Source organism: Lytechinus pictus, chromosome 3 (genome assembly GCF_037042905.1).
Source record: "Lytechinus pictus isolate F3 Inbred chromosome 3, Lp3.0, whole genome shotgun sequence".
Taxonomy (NCBI): domain Eukaryota; kingdom Metazoa; phylum Echinodermata; class Echinoidea; order Temnopleuroida; family Toxopneustidae; genus Lytechinus; species Lytechinus pictus.
This window is the reverse complement of record NC_087247.1, coordinates 632,381-646,153: the sequence shown is the minus strand read 5'-3', so window position 1 is coordinate 646,153 and position 13,773 is coordinate 632,381. Positions and strand designations below refer to the sequence as shown.

Below are 13,773 nucleotides of genomic sequence, written 5' to 3'. Positions count from 1 at the left end.
ATAATGCAATATACATAAGTTATCTAATTATCGAATACAAATCAGGAAGTAAATAAATGTATAACGTTAGAGATATATCTTTGGTAATGGTGGCTTTGTTGGATTTTAGATATTTTGAATGAAATTTAAAAAGAAAAAATGTACTTGATGTTAAAACTCACCCCTCTTATTTATAATCGCTTTGCAAAAATTATCAATTATGTTTTCATTATCAAATATAAATTTGTCTTCATCGCTAAGGTTCTTAAACTGTATATACATTTCAATATTTTGTCAAAAAACACCACCCTTTCAGTTGTGTGTACATTACATTCTATTATCGTGTGATACTCATCCCCAACCCTTCCTGAATTACATTTATTGCACGTTCTTAAAGAGGAATCCAACCCGAATAAAAACTTGTTTTTATAAGGAAAAGAAAAATCAGACAAGTTGATAGGTGAAAGTTTGAACAATATTGGACAAACAACAATAAAGTTATGAATTTTTAAAACTTGTAAATATTGGTAATCACTATACCCATGGAGACTTCAAATTGGCCGCATATGGGATGTCATAGTGATGTAAGGCAAGGACTACTCTTCCATGTACTCCAGTACATATTATGGCTAAAATTTCATTTTTCCCAAAAGTTTTATTTCAAATTATATTTTTCTTTCATGAGGACATAAAACAATATACTACCTGGATTATATTTAGATTACTGCCCCAGGGGAATGGGTACTTAGGAGAAAACCACAAATCCCTGATAATAAAGTACATGGCCTATGGGAAAGTTGTCCTTGCCCCTTGTCATAATTTACTTACCCAGTTGCCAATTTGAAATCTACATACTATTAGTGATCTCAATTTTAAAGCAGCTATAACTTTCTTATTGCTTGTCCGATTTCTTTCAATGTTTCACCATTCTGTTTCATTTATTTTTCTCCTTCCCCACACAGCATTTTATGGCCAAGGCTGGATTCCCCTTTAAATGTGAGGGTATTTTATCTGGACGTCTATGTCTTCCAGTTTCAATGGGTAAATTATGGGAACTTATTCTAAATCGACAGATGTTTTTCCGTATTTTCTGATTTTTAACAGTTAATATATATTTCTCTGTTTGTATATTCTGTTTAAAAACTTAAGTTCTCAATTTATTTTGTTCAACATCATTTGCTCGATCATTGCGTAAATCCAATAAGAACTGGCGATTGAAAATATCTTCAACTTTGTTTTTTTATTTCTTCTTCTAATACTCTATCACTATCGACTATCTCACCTAGTTCTGAACAATTCATATTCACATCCAAATATATGTTAAATCCCTTAAGAAGGTACATGTATATGGGCATGTCCGTAATAGATGGGAGCGGGTGTGTGTTGGAAAGTGTATACTTTTTTAAAAGAAGGGAAAGTTCTCCCTGAATAAAAGTTTATTGTAAAAAGTAGTCGAAAAAAAATATTGGTGAAGGTTTGAGGAATTCCGTTAAAGATTTACCTCAAACGAGGAGCACCATAATAAAACAGGCGCGTAGCCAGGGGGAAGCGATGGGGGCGGTCGCCCCCCCCCCCCCAAAAAAAAAAAAAAGAACGCTCTAAAAAGAAAAAGAGGGGAAAAGGGAAGAAGAAAGGAAAAGGAAAAGCGAAGAGAGGGAAGATGGGTACAGCCCTAATGTTTTCTCTTTTGGTTTTTTTTTGTCAAATGAATTAAAACCTAAATGAGACGTTCAGTTCTCTCTCTTATAATTCATTAAAAATTTGCTTTCGAGCTCTATCCAAACTATATGATACGGTTTTTCCCCTTCCCATCTATGGGAATTGTATATTCTTGCCATAAATTATAGAGTATACATACATTTAAGAAAAAATATGATGATTCTTTTTTAAATTGCAGTGACACAAAATTTCGGCTCTTCTGTTCGGAGCGGGTCAACACTCCCGCCACTCCCAGAGTTCCCATAATTATTATGATATCTTCCCACTTTTCAGTGAGTAATTTGTGGCAAAGTATCTGCTCAAAAGGGGCTCGAGGCATTATAAATTCGTGCCGTGCTATATGTACGATGAAACTTTATTCTGTATCGCTGTTACACCCATCTCCTGTCTTGTTTTGTGCGATTGATTTGAAATTTTGAATATCACTGAACTTTCTGAATCATAATTAATAAAGCGCTTAATAAGAATGAGCGAAATTACACTTTTTTCTCCCGAAATAAATCACAGATGTTACCGTATTTCACGTGGAAGGGAAATGAAAAGTCCCTCTCATAGTCTGGCTTGCATCACTGGGCCCTTTCACATTTTGAGCTTCCTTTTTCATCGTTATCCATTTATAATCTAAGAAATATCAAAATTAGAGCAGGTTAAAATTTCAATTCAGAGCTTCAAAACCATTCGCGGGAAGGAATATTTCCTCCTTGCATACCCGTCTTCTACTATGTTTTGTGATCTAAAGATATCTACTGTGGCTAAAGTTTTTATCATCAAATATGATGCGACCAAGGTATGCATTTTATGCCACTTCTGTTCTCAATTTTATAAAACGTTTTAGCTTCCGCGCTTCGTGCGGTATTATTTCATTCAACAGTTTTAAAAATCTTTTCCCATTTTGGGGACGCTGATCGTAATTTCTTTCAAATACATTTGTTTTAATCACAGCAAGTGGGGCGAGTTGATAAGGATACTAGAGATGCAAGAGACGTCTTCTTTTCATATTAAATTAATGAGATATCAAAAACTTCCCTACACCCTTTCCTTCGAGAGTGCGCTTCGCGCGCTCTGTAAGTGTTGGCACGCTTCGCGTGTACTTACCCCCCTTCCAAAATTAAATCCTGTCTACGCAGTTGATATAAAATACATGACTTTCATTTTCATTTATAACTTATTTTTGTTTTCTTTTCGTGATCGGGTGTGTATGTGTCAGTCAGGGACACTTTTCATCATTTTATGATGGCGCTATCAGGCCCAAAGAACAATCTAAAAAATGATTTGTCTATTGATACGAAAAAGGTTCAGAAAAACCCATATTAATTTTCAGAGAAAAGGTTCGTGTAAGAATACTCAGCCCATATGTGGTGTTAATTTTGACTGAACATGCTGAACATGACATGTAAGCTGATAGCAATTGTTAATTTGAATCGTCACATATTCGTGTCCTACCACACAGGGTAGGCCTATATCTCTTCCCGTATTTTGGTGATTAGAGTTGAGGCCTTTCACAATTTTTTCGATGGCTAATATTTTTTCACTTTTCTCGAATATGATTAAGGCCGATAAATAACCTGTGAGGAGCGTTTTTTTGCAAGCAATATAATTTCTCCACGTCTCATCTGAATAACGTAAAGTAGACCTGCTATGCAAGAGCTACCAACAGGGGCCGCGGAAGCGGGGGGGGGGGGAGGCTGGGGAGTATAGATCTATAATCCTCCGTGGATAGGTCCATGCCATGGGGCGCTTTGGCATTGTCTAAATGAAATCGAAGGATTTTGTGCACAATTATTATGATTGATTTTGTTACAATTTCCAAAGTAAAACATTTTCGGTAGGCCCTATTCATTTTTTTAGGGAGGTAGTAACCCCCCCCCCCACTGCTTCTGGAAATGGGATGACAGACCAAACTTTTGTTCTCTGTGAGGGATTTTTTGTTAGTTTGAGGGGGGGGGGGTGGGGATGCGTAAATTTTGCGCGTTCCAGACATAACATTGTAGGCAAAATCTATTTTAGAAAACAATGAGAAAGCGAAGCGAGCGAGCAAACATTTTCACCTTTTTAATCGGAATTTAATTTTGTAACAAGTTTTGACATAAACAAATATAGGGCCTATATTTATCAAATTCACCCCTTTTCTTCCATGGTCCCTATAGCCCAACATCACGCACGCCAGTAGAGGTTGCAATCCTTATAAGACTACAAGTACTATATACGCTTTAATATACAACGCCGGTGGCCGGGGGGGGGGGTATAATACCCCCTCCCCCGGGATCGACACCCTTGCAAAGATCTGAATGTAGAAGGACGAGTTAACAATTTAAATTTTAAAGTATAGGCTAGCTTATAGCAGTTCATCTACTCCCAACTCCCTGGTTTTTATCCATTCGATTGTAAGGAATAAAGGAAAAATATGGAAGACAATGTCATGTAATTTGCATGACTAAAGTGACACAGGTTTGTTTTAATAACAATCAAAATTGATAAAACGTTAATGTCAAATGAAATAGATATCATCCTTAATCATCACAAGACCATGGATTTACTCTTTTGAACCAACCTTTTTTACCAGGGCAATTTTTTTTTAAGGACGGTCAATAATGCCCAGTTTTTCATCTTCCATGCTCATGGTCATATCATGCACACATTCGGGGCACATTGACAATAGTATGATAGTCTGAATTGAATTGAATTGAATTTATTAGAACTTCACTGGCATTGCCAGCATTTTGTTCATAACAAGAAGTACAAAATGATACAAGACAAATATACGATGCAAGGAATATAAGCAAATAAACAAAAACAAAATAGTATTTCGTCAAAAAGAAAAAAAAAGAAAAAAGAAACAACTTGTAAATTATATACAAATATACACAATAAACATAGGAATCATTCGGATAGATATTTTGACAATGAATATAGAGACTGATATCCAAGAAAAGATAAAGAAAACATAAAGAAAGTGAGAGAGGAAAGGGAAATAAAGAGAGAAGAAGTTCGAAAATGGAGAGAGCGGGAAAGAGAGGAAGAATGAGAAGAATGGCATTACATGTAAATTCATTGTGTAAAAATATTGCGAATATATTACTTCAAAGTGTTTACCGGTTGATATTTTTAGTACTTAGAAATCAGCCCTAATAGCAATTATGTTTTGGATAAAAGAACAAAACAATTTATTCAAGGCTTCAGTTTCCAATTTCATGATGTAGATAAATTTTTCCTGGCACTCCATTTCAGTAAACCTAATATTGAAGGTAATTATCTTTTCAAAAAAATCTTTACGCAAATCTTTATATCTGTTACATTTCATTATAATGTGGAACTCATCCCCGACAAAATTCAAATTACAATCTTCACAAAATCTCAGGTTAGTTGGTATCTTTTCCGGTCTTTTGTACCTTCCTGTTTCTATTGGTAGATTATGAGCGCTCAGTCGGAGCTTGGTTATATTTTTTCTCAAATTGACATTGTGTATTGAATATAAATAATTTTCTTGTCTTATATTAAATTTGAATTGCCTAAAAGTTCTTAGTTTATTTCCTTCCCTAGTGTCCCTGTCGTTAAATAAATCCAATTCAAATTGTTCGTCAAATCTTCTTTCCAATGATGTTTTGCATATTGTAATAAATTCTTTTTGGGAAATTGGTATATTTTCTGGATCAAGTATGGGGGTGTCATTTTTCCGACAAATATTTAGTATGTTAAAAATATCCTGAAGCCAGCAATTGTTTCCGTTATTCAATAGACTTACATTTTCTACAAAAGCTTTGTAAACCAAACTATCTTCGTCCATATTACGTATTCGAATCCAATATTTCAGTATATTTATGGCAATTTGGATGACTTTTGGATATCTACCGATTTCAGCTGTCGCTGCTAAATTACTGCATTTGCGGTTTACCCCAAGAAAATATTTACAAAATTGAATGTGCACCTTTTCAGATTCGTGTTTAAAATATAGCCCTGTTTTCCCATCCATTAATTGTAGATTTTTGCCATGTCTATAACATTAGTACCCCAAATTTCAGATCCATAAAGTAATATCGGTTGTATCGTTGCATCGAAAAGATGCAACAAGGTTTTAGTGCTAGGAGTATAGGAACCAAAAGATTTGTACAATTTGAACAATGCTCTTCTCGCTTTATCAGCTAAATCCTTTGCGGCCACTTTAAGTGATCCATTATTTGCGAAAACAATACCAAGATATTTCATTTCATTTCATTAATGTCAGATGAAATAGATATCATCCTTAATCATCACAAGACCATGGATTTACTCTTTTGAACCAACCTTTTTTTACCAGGGCCATTTTTTTGAAAGGACGGTCAATAATGCCCAGTTTTTCATCTTCCATGCTCATGGTCATATGCTATCTATCATCATGCACACATTCGGGGCACATTGACAATAGTATGATAGTCTGTATACACAGACGCATTTATACTCGAGCACAAGCGATTATTCCAAATCATCCACAAAACATGAGATGCGTAGAACAAAATGTTACTGGGAAAAGTAGGCAGAATGACCACCAGTTAGCTGGACATTCAAATAAAAAGAATGTATACAGATCATAGATGTATGTATCATCTTTATGATGCTATACCGTACATGCAACAACTAGAAGGTGATCGATCGCGCCTAGCGGTAAAAGCAAAATTTTCCCCAAAATTTTGAACACGCCATATGCAGGTCTTGTACTAGATGAGTATATCATGATTTTCTAAAGGGAAATTTCTTATATTAATTTCTTCTGGCGCACCATGCTAGCAGGCCGATAGCCTATAACTGTTACCCCCTCTTAAAGAAACTTGTAGACTATATAGTTAATATTATATTAATTCATTTTTCACATTATGATTTAGTTTGATATACTAGCTCATTGGATACTTATTAGCAAAGCAATAACGATATATGTATATGCCGTAGGCCCATATATTTTTTTGCGATATCAGAAATAATTTGACATAATTATTTTAGGGTCTCGGTTCGTAGAATAGCTGTAACCCTAGCTAGTAGCGTTGCAATTGCAAAACAAAAGCAGAGTCAAGGAATCGAATGGAGATTAAAGACCAATAGAATAATAGCCCTGCTCGCGCTAACAATAGGGGATGTGTCACGCACGCTGCACACATCGCTGCACATGCGCTATGCATGCAGCGCACCGCTGCCACGGACCTCGAACGCATACTTGTTTTTTCAGAACATGACACCTGTTGATTACAAACCGCTCTCGATAACCTTGTCCTTGATTAAGCCAAAATAGCTCTTCTCGACATTGTTTTTGTTTTGGATCACGTTTTTACTGTTTAAGTGTTTCTATCTTCTGAAGTTCTCTTACGCGTTATTATTGACATTTTTAATAACGAGTTAAAACTACGAGAGTTTCATCTTCTTCAGCTGGTACCGGTAGTGGTCGTGCCGTATTCGTTCACTGTCTGTGGTCACTCGCTCCCGGGCGCGGCCGTCCCAGCAGAGCCAGCCAAGCAGTTCGAGCGAAAGCGACGAGTAAAGGGACAAGAACTCGGAGTCCACACTTTGTTTCTACAACAAGTCAACGGGCAACTTGCTCAATCGTAGAGGACTGGGGAAGTGTACAACAGGCCTGTCGTTTCCGTCCGGCGAAACAAAGAGATGATGGAGGTGAGATATTGTAAATTTTAATGATAATGTGTGCCTGAGTGAGTGAGATAATGTACCGGTAGGTCCTAGTCGATAGTCTTGAGGACTCCATGATGATAATTTTTTTAATATTTTGACATACTTCTTCATCATGGAGCCTTGAACCGCCTGCCATTTAAAGAGACACTTGTAAACAAAGATGGATTTCCCTAGGAAATCCATCTTTTAAGAAAAAAATCACGTAAATGATTTTGATTTTATTTTTTTACACCTTCATACACCTAATGGGTATGAAAGTTTCCAAAATTGGTCAATGAAAAGGCGAAAAATGGAAGGTTTCTTACCAGACCGATCTCTCGTAGATCCCTCATCCGTTTGTCAACAAAGCAAATACAATAGGTCTTGCCCATCTTCTTCTTCTTCTTCTTCCTCCGTTAGCTTCGGAGATCAGCATGGAGATCCTGCACAAAATGGTATATGTAGCTTAGTATGTATTGTAAGAGAGGTCAGTCAGAGAAGGTAGATGTATTCAGCAGAGAGGACTAGGATTCAAGTGTAGAAGATCTAAACATATGGATTTTCAGCAAGAAATTGAGGGCAAGTGTCGTAAAAGATTTTACAGTGTTTGCAGAGAGGTCTTGGTTTGGGAGGAGAATTAGCAGGGCAAATTCTAGAGGGTCATCTATGTGGAGACTGGCACTCATCCCCAACTCAGGCAGCATCTTGTTGGCATTTGCCATAAAGGCGACTCGCTGAGAATGTAGATGGCTACAAGAGGAGATAAGGTGAAGGGTGTCTTCATCACCATCTTTGCATAGCAGGCAGGAGGCAGTTTGGGATTTGCCAATTTTTGAGAGACGCTTCTGGGTGGGGTATGTTTGGGTGAGGAGCTGAGCTCTGATAATCTGTGCCTTACGGAGATGAGGGGCTAATCCTTCTGGAAATAGCAGAGAAGATGGTGGGAGACTGTCAATATCTTTCCAAAAGGACAGCGATGACTTAGATGCAATGGCATTGGTAGTGTCCTGCAGCACTTTTGAATAGATGGACTTCCTACATATGGCTTTCCACTTGTGATATGGGATCGGGTGTTCAATTAGGCAGAGAAGGGTTGGTAGGTTGTACTTGAAGAGAAGGAGGTTCCAGGATTTCACGAGGGGTACACCGCGGATAGAAGCATGTACAAATGCCCTCTTCTCAAAGCGGTCTTCAGATAATGATGTTAGCTGACCTATGATGAGGAGGCTATCCAGTTCTACTTGTGACATGAGGGGGGTAATGCCCGTGAGAAGGAACACTGATTCATTCGCTGCACTCTGAGGGATTCCCAAAATCTTCTTAAATAACTGGTTTTGGGCGATGTTTATGCGGTTAGCCTGGTGGGATGTTAAGGAGACGATAGAGGAGCCATATAACATCCTGGGGACACAGAATACTGTCCACAGCTTCGCACAGAGGTGTGGAGATAGGCCCGATGTATACGCTCCGACACCATGGAGGGAGTAAAAGGTCCTAAGTCCTCTTGCAATGATGTCTATGGTAGGGTCAGATCGCATTGAAGACTTGGTGATACCTAGGTGGGGCTGTTGTAAAACCTTATTGATGGACTGACCCTCAGCCAGCATCCATGAAGATTGTTGCCTTTTGTCAAGAGAGGTGTACTTCTCATTGAAAACAACAACAGCACTTTTAGAGGGGTTGATGGAGTATTGCCACCTCTTGGTGTACTCATGGGTGACGGATAGCATCTCTTGTAGCTCAACAGCAGAGGAGGCAAGTAGGGCTACATCATCTGCGAGAACGATTATACCTGTATACCTCCCCTGAAAACTGCATCCTAGACCTTTCTCTTTGAGGGTCTTTATCAGGTTGTCGATAAAGAGTGTGTATAGGGATGGTGAGAGTATGGCACCCTGTCTCACACCTTTTTCCAGTAGAATTGAATTAGATGCTCTTCCTTCCCAAAGAACCTTGCTATTAGCATCTTTGTAAGATTCTGCAAGGAGGGCCACAATTGAAGGATGAACAGTGGTGTCACGTATCTTCTTGAAGAGGCCATCATGCCACACACAATCAAATGCCTTTTGTGCATCTAGGAAAGCAACGTAGGTAGAGTTCTTGTAGCTACTGTTGATCTCGATGGACAGTTGCAGGCATGCTGAGGTCAAGATGCAGGACCTACCTTTTTGAAAGCCAAACTGGAGTTCATCAGGGATGTTCGAGTCTCGAAGGGAGCTTTCCAGATGGGGTTTCAGAAGCAGTTCAAGTACTTTGGAGAAGGTTGGAGTGAGGGAGATTCCACGATAGCTTGATGGGTCATTGGTTGGCTTACCCTTGCCTTTATGTATTGGTAACACAAGGGCTTGCTTCATAGGCTCGGGTATATGTGTCAAATCCATGCACGCGTTGAACAGAAGAAGGAGGAGACTACGACAGATTGGGCCGGAATGGATGACATGTTCTGGCATAATGTTATCAACCCCACTTGCTTTGCCCTTCTTCAGAGAGCAGATGGCAGTATCGAGGTCACGGGACGTGAAGAAGATAGGGCAGACATCTTCCTTTGATTGGACAAGGGTACTTGAGTTATCTAATGGAGTATCCCGTGTCCTTGGAGAGCTGTTGTTGTAATCCTTCAAAGGTACTGCCCCCAGGTTCCTAAAGTGCTCCTCAAAACCTGCAATGATGTTTTTGCCATTGTATGTAATGCCTCCAATGTCCAATGATTGTGTGCTCTGCATAGACTTCCCTTTCCTACGGTTTTCCTTAACCAGCCTAAAGAACAGAGAGGGGTTGCTGTTGGAGTTGGCAAATTCTATTGCTTTGTGTGTCCGATGACGAAGAATAGCCCTGGACTGCCTTAGGCTCCTGCGGAAAAGCTTCTTAGATCTGATGTATGCTATCCACTCAGGTCTTGGGTACATGGGTCTGTGTGCAGCCTTCCAAGCTATCCATGCCCTATGAGCCTGTTTGTATGATTGGGCGACCTCTTCCGTCCATTCCTTTTTTCCAGTTGGTAAACCCACCTGTAGCTTGTGGGGTAGTGATTGTGATACTGTTATCATGTACTCACTGAGAGTTTCAAATGTTTTGTCAATCCAGGCTGTATCCGAAGTTAATGAAGTTAATGACGGCAGAGACTGGAAAAGTTCTGCACATAGTGTATCCAAGGGGAGAGTATAGGCTTCCTCAATATGATCTTGTGGCCAATCAATCTTTAGACGCTCCAGCGGCGTGGAACTTGAGGCCTCATCTCTGTCACTAGTGCCTTTAGGATGAACAGAATTTGTACTAAAGGTGGCTGTCACTAGTCGATGGTCGGATGTGTTCATTGGGTGTTCATCATGGATGGAGAGAGTATGAAAGCGGCACGAGGTATTAGAGGAGATTAGGAAACCATCTATATTGGACCACTTAGAGCTGTCATCTGACATGAAGGTGTAGTCGCTGGCTGTGCAGTGTTCGACATTGAGAGATATAAGATTTTCTGTTGCAATGAAGTCCTTGAGCACTGCTACTGTTGGTTTCTTTGTGGATCTGCTAATGATGTCAGCATTGAAGTCCCCCGCTACTATGTTGACATGATGGGGATGAGAAGCTAAGATTTCAGATATGGTACAGAGACAGTTCTGATACTCAGCAATGTCACCTGGTGAAGTATTGCTGGGTAAATAGCAGTTTATGACTGTAATATTCTCCTCACTTGATTTGAGCTGGATGTGGGCAGTAAGCAGTCTCGGGGAGTTACATTTGATCTCGGCAACACTGGCAACAGAGTTACGTGAGAAGATAGCAACACCACCCTTACCTCTACCTCTCCCTGGTATTAGGGATGGTGTATCATCTTGATGGGCTTTGGAAATTACTGAGAAGTCACTGTTAAACTGTTCAAGATGATCTAAGGTCATAGGGGTTAGCCAGTGTTCTTGGAGGCATAGGATATCGAGGTTACTGAGAATATTAGAGATGTACTTTTTGTTGCTGTGTACCCCCCTTGAGTTGAAAGTACCTATTCTGAGGGTTGCGAGACTGGATTCGCGTTGGAGAGGAGCTTGAGGCTGGATTGGGTGCAACTGATGGCTTGTTGATGGAAGGTGAGGAGGGCCTGGGAGACTGATTGTTCTTGGAGTGCATTTGGGATAGCAAGAAAGTGGAGAGCTGTGCCTAGAGAGTAGTAAGCCGCTTCTAGAAGGGTTCTGTGCATTAGGGCTGAGGCTCTGCCAGGCCGAAAAACCGGAGTTGGCTGCTGAGAGTGCCCCTTCGCAGATACACCTGAGAGGGCAGGATCAGAACCTCCCATAGACATCGAGGGCTGGAAATGTCGTTGAACTCTTGGAGGAGAGCTGATCGACTGGCGATAGCCTGATTTAGTCCTACTATGGTGGCTAGATATTCTGGGAGTACCAGGGATTGGTTCATCAGTAGGGCGAGAGTAGAACAAGCTATTCCTCATACGGGCAGGGTTGGTTTCCCTCGGGTAACGCTTATCATAGGGGGGCGGACCTTGGCTGTACATCTGAGAGGCTGGGTCCTTTGCACTGGTCGGGGAGGAGATGAGCGATGCTGAGTCAGCTGAATATTGCTGCAGACCAGGCTGTTTAGAAGGGAGAGGGTGAGTATCGCTAATCTTTTTTGGAGGGCTAGTCTTGTCATTTCTTGGATGAGGTTCCGCAGAGTTCGTAGCAAGGTAGCTATTATCCTTTGGCCTGGTAGATTGAGACTGGCTATCTCTGGATTTTGGGCTCTCTCTCTTAGGTCTAGAATTAGGTTTGTGAGTATTGGGGGTGCGTGTCTTGCCATGATATGCTGAGTGCATGCGAGGGGATGCTGCTTGGTCCTGGAGTACTTCAAATCGATTCGCCATCTGGGGGAGTTGGTAATTTCCCTTTCTCGGCTGACCTCTATTTGCAGCGTGAGATGCTTTTGGAGAGTAGGATTTGTCAGAGACTCTGTTGATGATGTTTAGGACTGGCGTTGGGTGCGGATTATCTATGGTTATCCCATTGTTCAGGCAGATAGCTATAAGGCGGTCGTTAGATGATAACAAGTTTGTTATTTCTTGCTCTTTTATGATGTCATCTGCCTTCATTTCTGCAATCTTCTTTTGTTTCACATCTAGGGCCGATTTATCGCTGCATCGTTGTGCTTCGAGTCTTGAGATATATCTTTGGGCTTCTTGGAGTTTGCAGACAATTTTTTCATGTTCAGCAAGTGACACTTCACATGTCCTGGTTTTCAAATCTAGTTTTTCTTTCAGCGACTTAACCTGCTTTTCAAGTTTGGGGCACTTTGGGCAAGCTAAGGGCTGTGCAGATTTGGGATCTTCCTGAGAAGGATGTGCGATGTTGGGTTGTCCAGATTGCTGCGATTGCTGGCCATGGCGGTCTGGAGGGTGGTTTGTTACAGCAGGTTCCACGTCCATATTCTGACTTGAGGAGGGTTCACTTTCGGTAGATGGAGTTGTAAGGGAATCGGCAGTTCTGGGAGATAGTGCACTGATTACATAGAAACTGTTTATCATTATCTATATAACAATCAAGCTCCTGTTGGGAGATAGCGGTACACGCAAAGTGAATCCAATCGTTGCATAAAGAGCATTGGATAGTATCCATGCATGAGTGTTTGTTGCAAATTGGGCAGGTAGCAGACATATCCTCTGGAGTACATAGGCATGATTCTCCAGATGATTTGGGGACAGTTGTTCGTGTAGCTGAAATTCTGATTACTGCATCAAAGAGGTCGCTTAGCTCATTGGAAAGAAAGTAGTTAGGGTGTTCCTGTCTGAGCATACAGTTGATGGCAGGTAGAATATTAGTAGCAAGGAGTGAGAGGTGTTTTCCAATGTAGTGAATTTCGCCGGAAGAGCTGAACAGGTGGATCGCAAGGCGTTTCTGCTTACCTGCTTTCCCTGATTTCAATTTATTAAAGAAGGTGACATCCAAGTGATCCCCCTTTACTGACCAAGTTGGAATGGTTTCTTTCAGTAGAAGAGAGCTACGAGATTTAATCAGGACCATGGTAACATCTTTGAAAGAGTGGAAAATCCTTAGCGGTAAGCGGGATACTATTTGCTTTTCTCCATTCCCTAGTGTTATAATATCACTGACCTGAAAACTGCTTTTTACTGATGACATCTTTTGAGCAGAGGATGGGGCGTGTAGTTGTGCCATAATACACGTACATACAGCAAGTTAGTATTTTGCAAATTTAATTTGAGCCCAAAAATTGAAAGCTTGTTTGATGAGTAGTTTGCAATAGAGCAGTTAATGACAGGTTACGGAGATATCTTACAAGGGTTGCAGGTGGCAGAGCTCAAAGATTACCAAGCTTTAAAGCACAGATACTGTAGCATACACAGGGTAGGATGGAGGAGGAAATAATAATCAAACAGTGCCACTGATTAAGCATGCATGGTACATGTAGGATGAATATAATACAAACATGCAGGGAACGTGTAGGATG

At 40.2% G+C, this 13,773-nt stretch overlaps 1 protein-coding gene across 1 annotated transcript; it reads right to left on the bottom strand.

Moving 5' to 3' along the window:
* Window positions 1-7,853: 7,853 nt before the first annotated feature.
* On the bottom strand, window positions 7,854-11,219 carry LOC135153720 (uncharacterized). Its single transcript, XM_064097827.1, has one exon. The coding sequence runs from the start codon at window positions 11,217-11,219 to the stop codon at window positions 7,854-7,856; it is 3,366 nt and encodes a 1,121-aa protein (XP_063953897.1).
* Between the last annotated feature and the right edge of the window lie 2,554 nt (window positions 11,220-13,773).